General features: G+C 58.2%; 1 protein-coding gene across 1 annotated transcript; it reads left to right on the top strand.

The window, feature by feature from the left end:
• Nucleotides 1-4,467: 4,467 nt before the first annotated feature.
• On the top strand, nt 4,468-7,437 carry LOC132814447 (prelamin-A/C-like). Its single transcript, XM_060823488.1, has 2 exons — nt 4,468-4,629; nt 7,018-7,437. The coding sequence occupies exon 2, from the start codon at nt 7,027-7,029 to the stop codon at nt 7,435-7,437; it is 411 nt and encodes a 136-aa protein (XP_060679471.1). The 5' UTR covers nt 4,468-4,629; nt 7,018-7,026.
• Nucleotides 7,438-10,727: the final 3,290 nt, after the last annotated feature.

The following is a 10,727-nucleotide window of genomic DNA, read 5'->3' as shown; positions in this document are numbered from 1 at the left end:
GGGGTGATCCCTCTGGGACAGTGACCCTGGGAGTTTGGGGTGATCCCTCTGGGACAGTGACTCTGGGATTTTGGGGTGATCCCTCTGGGACAGTGACTCTGGGATTTTGGGGGTTCCCTCTGGGACAGTGACCCTGGGATTTTGGGGTGATCCCTCTGGGACAGTGATCCTGGGATTTTGGGGTGATCCCTCTGGGACAGTGACCCTGGGAATTTGGGGTGATCCCTCTGGGACAGTGACCCTGGGATTTTGGGGGTTCCCTCTGGGACAGTGACCCTGGGATGTTGGGGGTTCCCTCTGGGACAGTGACCCTGGGATTTTGGGGTTCCCTCTGGGACAGTGACTCTGGGATTTTGGGGATTCCCTCTGGGACAGTGACCCTGGGATTTTGGGGTGATCCCTCTGGGTCTGTGACCCTGGGATTTTGGGGGTGATCCCTCTGGGACAGTGACCCTGGGATTTTGGGGGTTCCCTCTGGGACAGTGACCCTGGGATTTTGGGGTGATCCCTCTGGGACAGTGACTCTGGGATTTTGGGGTGATCCCTCTGGGACAGTGACCCTGGGATTTTGGGGGTTCCCTCTGGGACAGTGACCCTGGGATTTTGGGGGTTCCCTCTGGGACAGTGACCCTGGGAGTTTGGGGGTTCCCTCTGGGACAGTGACTCTGGGATTTTGGGGGTTCCCTCTGGGACAGTGACTCTGGGATTTTGGGGTGATCCCTCTGGGACAGTGACCGTGGGATTTTGGGGGTTCCCTCTGGGACAGTGACTCTGGGATTTTAGGGGTTCCCTCTGGGACAGTGACTCTGGGATTTTAGGGGTTCCCTCTGGGACAGTGACCCTGGGAGTTTGGGGGTTCCCTCTGGGACAGTGACTCTGGGAGTTTGGGGGTTCCCTCTGGGACAGTGACTCTGGGAGTTTGGGGGTTCCCTCTGGGACAGTGACCCTGGGAGTTTGGGGGTTCCCTCTGGGACAGTGACCCTGGGATTTTGGGGGTTCCCTCTGGGACAGTGACTCTGGGATTTTGGGGTTCCCTCTGGGACAGTGACCCTGGGAGTTTGGGGGTTCCCTCTGGGACAGTGACTCTGGGATTTTGGGGGTTCCCTCTGGGACAGTGACCCTGGGAGTTTGGGGGTTCCCTCTGGGACAGTGACCCTGGGAGTTTGGGGGTTCCCTCTGGGACAGTGACTCTGGGAGTTTGGGGGTTCCCTCTGGGACAGTGACCCTGGGATTTTGGGGTTCCCTCTGGGACAGTGACCCTGGGAGTTTGGGGGTTCCCTCTGGGACAGTGACCCTGGGATTTTGGGGTGTTCCCTCTGGGACAGTGACTCTGGGAGTTTGGGGGTTCCCTCTGGGACAGTGACCCTGGGATTTTGGGGTTCCCTCTGGGACAGTGACCCTGGGATTTTGGGGTGATCCCTCTGGGACAGTGACTCTGGGATTTTGGGGGTTCCCTCTGGGACAGTGACTCTGGGATTTTGGGGTTCCCTCTGGGACACTGTCTCTGGGATTTTGGGGGTTCCCTCTGGGACAGTGACCCTGGGATTTTGTGGTGATCCCTCTGGGACAGTGACTGTGGGATTTTGGGGGTTCCCTCTGGGACAGTGACCCTGGGAGTTTCGGGGTTCCCTCTGGGACAGTGACTCTGGGATTTTAGGGGTTCCCTCTGGGACAGTGACTCTGGGATTTTAGGGGTTCCCTCTGGGACAGTGACCCTGGGAGTTTGGGGGTTCCCTCTGGGACAGTGACTCTGGGAGTTTGGGGGTTCCCTCTGGGACAGTGACCCTGGGAGTTTGGGGGTTCCCTCTGGGACAGTGACCCTGGGATTTTGGGGATTCCCTCTGGGACAGTGACTCTGGGAGTTTGGGGGTTCCCTCTGGGACAGTGACCCTGGGAGTTTGGGGGTTCCCTCTGGGACAGTGACCCTGGGATTTTGGGGATTCCCTCTGGGACAGTGACCCTGGGATTTTGGGGGTTCCCTCTGGGACAGTGACTCTGGGAGTTTGGGGGTTCCCTCTGGGACAGTGACTCTGGGAGTTTGGGGGTTCCCTCTGGGACAGTGACCCTGGAATTTTGGGGGTTCCCTCTGGGACAGTGACTCTGGGATTTTGGGGGTTCCCTCTGGAACAGTGACTCTGGGAGTTTGGGGGTTCCCTCTGGGACAGTGACCCTGGGAGTTTGGGGGTTCCCTCTGGGACAGTGACTCTGGGATTTTGGGGTGATCCCTCTGGGACAGTGACCCTGGGATTTTGGGGGTTCCCTCTGGGACAGTGACCCTGGGATTTTGGGGATTCCCTCTGGGACAGTGACCCTGGGATTTTGGGGTGATCCCTCTGGGACAGTGACTCTGGGATTTTGGGGTGATCCCTCTGGGACAGTGACTCTGGGATTTTGGGGGTTCCCTCTGGGACAGTGACCCTGGGTTTTTGGGGGTTCCCTCTGGGACAGTGACCCTGGGATTTTGGGGTGATCCCTCTGGGACAGTGACTCTGGGATTTTGGGGGTTCCCTCTGGGACAGTGACTCTGGGATTTTGGGGGTTCCCTCTGGGACAGTGACCCTGGGATTTTGGGGTGATCCCTCTGGGTCTGTGACTCTGGGATTTTGGGGTGATCCCTCTGGGACAGTGACCCTGGGATTTTGGGGGTTCCCTCTGGGACAGTGACCCTGGGATTTTGGGGTGATCCCTCTGGGACAGTGACCCTGGGATTTTGGGGTGATCCCTCTGGGACAGTGATCCTGGGATTTTGGGGTGATCTCTCTGGGACAGTGACCCTGGGATTTTGGGGTGATCCCTCTGGGACAGTGACCCTGGGATTTTGGGGGTTCCCTCTGGGACAGTGACCCTGGGATTTTGGGGTGATCCCTCTGGGACAGTGACTCTGGGATTTTGGGGGTTCCCTCTGGGACAGTGACTCTGGGATTTTGGGGTTCCCTCTGGGACACTGTCTCTGGGATTTTGGGGGTTCCCTCTGGGACAGTGACCCTGGGATTTTGGGGTGATCCCTCTGGGACAGTGACTGTGGGATTTTGGGGTTCCCTCTGGGACAGTGACCCTGGGAGTTTGGGGGTTCCCTCTGGGACAGTGACTCTGGGATTTTAGGGGTTCCCTCTGGGACAGTGACTCTGGGATTTTAGGGGTTCCCTCTGGGACAGTGACCCTGGGAGTTTGGGGGTTCCCTCTGGGACAGTGACTCTGGGATTCTGGGGGTTCCCTCTGGGACAGTGACTCTGGGAGTTTGGGGGTTCCCTCTGGGACAGTGACCCTGGGATTTTGGGGGTTCCCTCTGGGACAGTGACTCTGGGATTTTGGGGGTTCCCTCTGGGACAGTGACCCTGGGAGTTTGTGGGTTCCCTCTGGGATAGTGACCCTGGGAGTTTGGGGGTTCCCTCTGGGACAGTGACCCTGGGATTTTGGGGTTCCCTCTGGGACAGTGACTCTGGGATTTTGGGGGTTCCCTCTGGGACAGTGACCCTGGGATTTTGGGGTTCCCTCTGGGACAGTGGCTCTGGGAGTTTGGGGGTTCCCTCTGGGACAGTGACCCTGGGAGTTTGGGGGTTCCCTCTGGGACAGTGACCCTGGGATTTTGGGGGTTCCCTCTGGGACAGTGACCCTGGGATTTTGGGGATTCCCTCTGGGACAGTGACTCTGGGAGTTTGGGGGTTCCCTCTGGGACAGTGACCCTGGGATTTTGGGGGTTCCCTCTGGGACAGTGACTCTGGGATTTTGGGGGTTCCCTCTGGAACAGTGACTCTGGGAGTTTGGGGGTTCCCTCTGGGACAGTGACTCTGGGATTTTGGGGTGATCCCTCTGGGACAGTGACTCTGGGATTTTGGGGTTCCCTCTGGGACAGTGACTCTTGGAGTTTGGGGGTTCCCTCTGGGACAGTGACCCTGGGAGTTTGGGGGTTCCCTCTGGGACAGTGACTCTGGGATTTTGGGGTGATCCCTCTGGGACAGTGACTCTGGGATTTTGGGGGTTCCCTCTGGGACAGTGACTCTTGGAGTTTGGGGGTTCCCTCTGGGACAGTGACCCTGGGAGTTTGGGGGTTCCCTCTGGGACAGTGACTCTGGGATTTTGGGGTGATCCCTCTGGGACAGTGACCCTGGGATTTTGGGGGTTCCCTCTGGGACAGTGACTCTGGGATTTTGGGGGTTCCCTCTGGGACATTGACCCTGGGTTTTTGGGGTGATCCCTCTGGGACAGTGACCCTGGGAGTTTGGGGGTTCCCTCTGGGACAGTGACTCTGGGAGTTTGGGGGTTCCCTCTGGGACAGTGACCCTGGGAGTTTGGGGGTTCCCTCTGGGACAGTGACTCTGGGAGTTTGGGGGTTCCCTCTGGGACAGTGACTCTGGGGAATCCCCTCTCAGGTCCCGCCCCTTCTGCGTTTGACGTTCCAGCCCCGCCCCGCCCACCTGTGCTGCGATTGGCTGAGCCCTCCTGTCAATCCGGCGGTGCCCCGCCCTCCCGCTGCCGTGCCCTTTAAATGGTGCAGCAGCGGCTGCTGTCCCAGAGAGAGACAGCGCAGCGCCAGGGACCACTCTCAGTGTCTGTGCTAGCCCATACCCCCCTTCCTGTTGTTGCATTCAGCTGTTGGACCCCCAACAACACCCCCCACCCTCCCTCAAGGTGAGTGACCGTCTGGGGAGGGAGGGTGCAGGGTGGAGGTGAGGGGGAGAGGGTGGAGGGTGTTAGGAGGTTGCAGGATGGAGGTGAGGGGGAGAGGGTTGTGGGGGAGACAAGGTGGAGGGTGTTAGGAGGTTGCAGGATGGAGGTGAGGGGGAGAGGGTTGTGGGGGAGACAAGGTGGAGGGTGTTAGGAGGTTGCAGGATGGAGGTGAGGGGGAGAGGGCTGTGGGGGAGACAAGGTGGAGGGTGCAGGGTGGAGGGTTTTAGGAGGTTGCAGGGTGGAGGTGTGGAGGAGAGGGTGAGGGAGGGAGAGAGAGAGAGAGAGGGTGGAGGGGGAGACAGGGTGGAGGGTGTTAGGAGGTTGCAAGGTGGAGGTGTGGAGGAGAGGGTAGAGGGAGGGACAAGGTGGTAACAGGGAAGGGAGGTAGGGGCTGGGCCTGGGTAGGAGATGGTGGAGGCAGGGAGGAGGGAGAGGAGGAGGGTGAGTGGTGGAGGAGGGTGAGAGATGGAGGTGACTGGGAGGGTGAGGCAGAGGGAGGTGGGTGGAGGGAGATGAGGTGGTAATGGAGTGCAGGAGGGTGGGAGGTGGAGGAGGGAGTGAAGGTGGACGGGTAGAGGTGGTGATGATAGGGAGGGTGTGGAGGTGCTGTGTGTGGAGGTGGAGGTGGAGGGATGAGGGAGCTGGAATGGTGCCATGCTCCCTCCCTGACCATTGTGGGGTGGGGGGGCTTCACTGTGAGAGAGGGTGAGTGGGTGAAGGGGGCAGTGAGGGGGCTGCTGGGGGTAGGGTATCGTGGGTGAATTTGCAACAATTTATTGAGTGAGGTTCGGAGTCCAGTGTGTGTCAGTGTCTGTGTGTGTGTGTGTGTGTCAGTGTCTGTCTGTGTATCTCTCTTCCCCCCCCCCCCCCCCCCCCCCCCCCCGTGTGTCAGTAACATATGATCTGTGTGTGTGTGTGTGTGTGAGAACTGGTGACAGCTCCTCTCCCAGTATATCAGGGCCTTCTGCTCACCTCCTGGTCAGAGCAGAGGACTTTCTATTTACAACCTGAACGTCTGGCTGTCAGTGCGAGTGAGTGAATCTCTTGGCTTGTGTGTGTGAGTGTGAGACTGAGTGAGTCTCTCCCTGTGTGTGTGTGTGTGTGTGTGTGTGTGCACACCCTGCCCCTCCTCAGCCACACCCTAACTTCAGTCTCAGATATTCCCTCCCTCCTAATGTGCCCGGACGCTGATTTTTTTTTTTATTACTAAGGAGCTGTAAGAGTTGGGATCAGACATTAGGCCCTTCGGCCTGTCAAATCTGCTTCCCCGGTCGTCCATGGCTGATGAATTACTCAGCTCCACTCTCCCACTTTCTCCCGGTAACCCTTGATCCCCTTGACAATGAAGGACTTATCTATGTCCGTCTTAAATAGACTCAGTGACCTGGCCTCCCCGGCCTTGTCTGTGTCTGTGTCTGTGTCTGTGTCTGTGTCTGTGTCTGTGTCTGTGTCTGTGTCTGTGTGTCACTGGCCCCTCCCCACCGAAGATCCCCACCTTCCCACTATCTCCCCCCCCCCTTTGAGGGATTGCAACGTTGTCCCTCCAAGTTCTCTGCTTCATCTCGAGCACTTCCTGTGCGCCCTTCCCTGTGAAACACCATGGGGATGTGGGCACGGCGTGGCAGGAGGCCCTTTGGCCCCACCCCATTCCTCGTTGTGCTAGCCCTTCTGACGAGCTCGCCCGCCACCCCGACTTGATTGGCCCTCCTGATTTTCCTCTGCACCTGCCCCTGAAGAGGGGGGAGAGGGGTTTGGGGATTTAATTGCCCACCCAGAAACCCCTGGGGTTGGCTTGGTGCCAGTGCATTGGTTTGGGATAAATGTGAAGTTATACGATAAGGGAATGGGTCTGGGTGGGTTACTGTTCAGAGGGTCAGTATAGACTTGTTGGGCCGAAGGGTATCCCAGCCAGACTCATTCCCCCTAGCCTATTATTTACCCCTGACCAATCCACCCTAACCTGTACATCCCTGGGCACTATGGGACAATTTAGCATGGCCAACCCACCCCAACCTGCACATCCCTGGGTTCTACGGGACAATTTAGCATGGCCAACCCGGCCTAATGTCTTTGGGAGGAAACTGGAGCACCTGGGGGAAACCCACACGGGGATGGAGAATATGCAAACTCCACACACAGTCCCCACGAGACTGGGATCAGACCCAGGTCCCTGGCGCTGTGAGGCAGCGGTTCTAACCACTGAGCCACCGTTGCCAATAGAGATGGTAGAGGTGGGCATGTTGACGATATTTCAGACAGAGAGACGTCGAGGATCAGCCCAGGCCTGGAAGGTCCCATTCCTGTGCTGTAAAACGTTCCCGTTTCTCTCTCTCTCTCTCTCTCCCGCAGATCCGGAAGATGCAGACCCCGGGACAGAAGCGAGGGGGCCGCTCCAACGCCTCCACCCCGCTGAGCCCCACCAAGATCAGCCGGCTCCAGGAGAAGGAGGACCTGCAGAACCTCAACGACCGCCTGGCCGTCTACATCGAGAAGGTGCGCTCCCTGGAGACGGAGAATGCCGGGCTGCGGCTCCGCATCTCCGAGTCGGAGGAGACCACTAGCCGCGAGGTGGTCAACATCAAGGCCATGTACGAGAACGAGCTGGCGGACGCCCGCAAGACCCTGGACAACGTTGCCAAGGAGAAGGCCCGCATGCAGCTGGACCTGGGCAAGCTGCGCGAGGAGTTTAATGACCTGAAGAACCGGTCGGCCCATCCTTCGCCCCCCCCTGCCCCCCAACTCTCCCATTCCCCCACCCTTCGCGACTGACCCCCTCCCTCAGACCACGCTCGGTTCCTCCCCCACCATTTATCCAACCCCCACCCCCCCCCTCCAAACATGAGTCTGATTTCTCCTCGGGGTCAAAGTGTGAGGGTCAAGGGTCACTCTACCAGGTCAGGGTGACTGGAAGTCGTCATCTCTGTCTCTGTGTCTCTTTGTCACTCTCTCTCTCCCTCTGTCTCTCTCTCTCGCTGATCTACCCTCCCCTTCAAAGGCGTAGGCTGGGAGGGGGAGGCGGAGCGTGGTGGTCATCAGGGCCTGTTTGTACAGCGGGCGCGCCCCCTCGATGTGCAGGGTTACCAGGGTGCTGAGGGGCTGACTGGCCTCCGGCAGAATCCAGTCCGGGTACGGTAGCAAGCGCTCCTAGTCGGAGTGGGCCTAACATCGCTGTCCCACTGTGCTGTGGGTGCACTTTGACCCCAATGTACCTCGCTCTCTGGGGTCAAACTGGGTGGGCTAGTAAAGGGGGTGAGGGGAGAGAGGGGGATTGGACTGGGTGGGCTAGTAAAGGGGAGAGAGGGGGGTGGGGACTGGGTGGGCTAGTAAAGGGGAGAGAGGGGGGTGGGGACTGGGTGGGCTAGTAAGGGGGAAGAGTGGGATGGGGACTGGGTGGGCTAGTAAGGGGAGAGAGGGGGATGGGGACTGGGTGGGCTAGTAAGGGGGAGGGAGTGGGATGGGGACTGGGTGGGCTAGTAAGGGGGAGGGAGTGGGATGGGGACTGGGTGGGCTAGTAAGGGGGAGGGAGTGGGATGGGGACTGGGTGGGCTAGTAAGGGGGAAGAGTGGGATGGGGACTGGGTGGGCTAGTGAGGGGAGAGAGGGGGATAGGATTGGGTTGGCTCGTGAGGGGGAGAGTGGGATGGGGACTGGGTGGGCTAGTAAAGGGGAGAGAGGGGGGTGGGGACTGGGTGGGCTAGTGAGGGGAGAGAGGGGGGTGGGGACTGGGTGGGCTAGTGAGGGGAGGGAGGGGGATGGGGACTGGGTGGGCTAGTGAGGGGAGGGAGGGGGATGGGGACTGGGTGGGCTAGTGAGGGGAGGGAGGGGGATGGGGACTGGGTGGGCTAGTGAGGGGAGGGAGGGGGATGGGGACTGGGTGGGCTAGTGAGGGGTGGGACTGGGTGGGATATTGAGGAGAGCAAGGGGGAGAGTGGGATAGTGAGGGGTACATCAGGCTGTGGTTTGAGGGATGTGACGAAGCGGGATAGTGAGGGGTACATCAGGCTGTGGTTTGAGGGATGTGACGATGTGAATCCCCTGTTTCTCTGAGGTCGGGTTTATACCCGGGAGAGTGTCCGGTCTGTGAACATTCTGGAAACATATTCGCGTGAGATCAGAAGAAAGTATTTGTGTTTTGTTCTTTTATTTTTCAGAAATGGGAGTTTAGCTGCCGGGGGGGGGGGGGTTATGAAGTATTTTAATTGTTGATTTGTATCTGGCTCCCAGTGACTGGATCATATTGGGATTGGTACGGCTTCCTTTGGGAATATCGGTTGCCATGCCAACTGGCTCTATCCGTGACCATTGGCCCCTCAGTCAAACTCCCTCCAGTCACCCCTCAACCCATCCTCATGGACTCCCCCAAACCCCCCCACCTTCAAAAATCTCAACCTTTTTTGTTTGAAAATCTCTACACCCCCCCCCCCCCATCTCTGTCACCCCCTCCAGCCCCCCTACACTCCCCTCCCCATGTCTGATACCCTCTTATACCCCCTCCCTGTCTCTGAAAGCCCCCTACACTCCCTCCCTATCTGTCACTCCCTATACTCCCTCGCTATCTGTCACCCCCTCCCACCCCCTACACCACCCCTCCCCATCTCTGTCATTCCCTCCTGCCCCCTACAAACCCCTCCCAATCTCTGTCACTCCGTTCAGCCCTCTACACCATCTTCGGCCCCCACACCCCCTCCCTATCTCTGTCACCCCTTGCTCTCTCTGTGTCTCTCAACATCTGTGGAATCTCCACACGGGCTGGTTGGTAAATGTCTCTCTCTCTCTGTGTCTCTCTCTGTGTCTCTCTCTGTGTCTCTCTCTGTGTCTCTCTCTGTGTCTCTCTCTGTGTCTCTCTCTGTGTCTCTCTCTGTGTCTCTCTGCCTCCAGTGTCTGGCCCAGTGACCCCTTCCCTCAGCATTCTCCCCTGGCACTGTGTGCCCTTGCCCTCTGTCTCTACCCTCTCCCTGGGTGGGCCGGTTGCAGTCCACCTGAGGGAGAATTTTAGTTTTTGTAGTAGTTGGTTTCCTTTTCCTCCTGTCCCCGCGTCTCTCTCAGTGGGAAAGTGTATCTGAGACTGTCCCGTTCCCGCAGTGAGGTTTCTTCGAGGGACCATTTGCTAGTCACCAAGATTTCTGTCCTGCCTCAATTCTGAGGGAGGGTGAAATTTTGTAATTATTGCCCTCGCCCTCCGTTCATACACTTAATGGTAAGGTCCTGGGGAGTGTTGCTGAACAAAGAGACCTTGGAGTGCAGGTTCATAGCTCCTTGAAAGTGGAGTCACAGGTAGATAGGATAGTGAAGGCGGTGTTTGGTATGCTTTCCTTTATTGGTCAGAGTATTGAGTACAGGAGTTGGGAGGTCATGTTACGGCTGTACAGGACATTGGTTAGGCCACTGTTGGAATATTGCGTGCAATTCTGGTCTCCTTCCTATCAGAAAGATGTTGTGAAACTTGAAAGGGTTCAGAAAAGATTTACAAGGATGTTGCCAGGGTTGGAGGGTTTGAGCTATAGGGAGAGGCTGAACAGGCTGGGGCTGTTTTCCCTGGAGCTTCGGAGGCTGAGGGGTGACCTTATAGAGGTTTACAAAACCATGAGGGGCCATGGATAAGGTAAATGGGCAAAGTCTTTTCCCTGGGGTGGGGGAGTCCAGAACTAGAGGGGCATAGGTTTAGGGTGAGAGGGGAAAGGGAGCTGAGGGGCAACGTTTTCACCCAGAGGGTGGTACGTGTGTGGAATGAGCTGCCAGAGGAAGTGGTGGAGGCTGGGACAGTGACAGCATTTAAGAGGCATCTGGATGGGTATATGGATAGGAAGGGTTTGGAGGGATATGGGCCGGGTGCTGGCAGGTGGGACGAGATTTGGGTTGGGACATCTGGTTAGCATGGACGGGTTGGGCCGAAGGGTCTGTTTCCCGTTCTGCACGGCTCTGCGACTCTCTGAAGGCCGCCCTTGAGCCAGTGTCGTATTCGGCTTTTGGGGGGATATAACATCAGTTCTGAGTACAGGCCCCTCTTTTATATGGAGGGGGGGGGAGGGAGAATACCTGCGTAAACTCGCGCCCCCCCCC

Source organism: Hemiscyllium ocellatum, unplaced genomic scaffold (genome assembly GCF_020745735.1).
Source record: "Hemiscyllium ocellatum isolate sHemOce1 unplaced genomic scaffold, sHemOce1.pat.X.cur. scaffold_825_pat_ctg1, whole genome shotgun sequence".
In the NCBI taxonomy this organism is placed as follows: domain Eukaryota; kingdom Metazoa; phylum Chordata; class Chondrichthyes; order Orectolobiformes; family Hemiscylliidae; genus Hemiscyllium; species Hemiscyllium ocellatum.
Note: the sequence above shows the minus strand (reverse complement) of the source record. Positions and strands in the feature narration are given on the sequence as shown.

Coding starts and splice junctions, on each gene's coding strand:
- LOC132814447 (XM_060823488.1), top strand. CDS start 7,027: ATGCAGACCCCGGGACAGAAGCGAGGGGGCCGCTCCAACGCCTCCACC.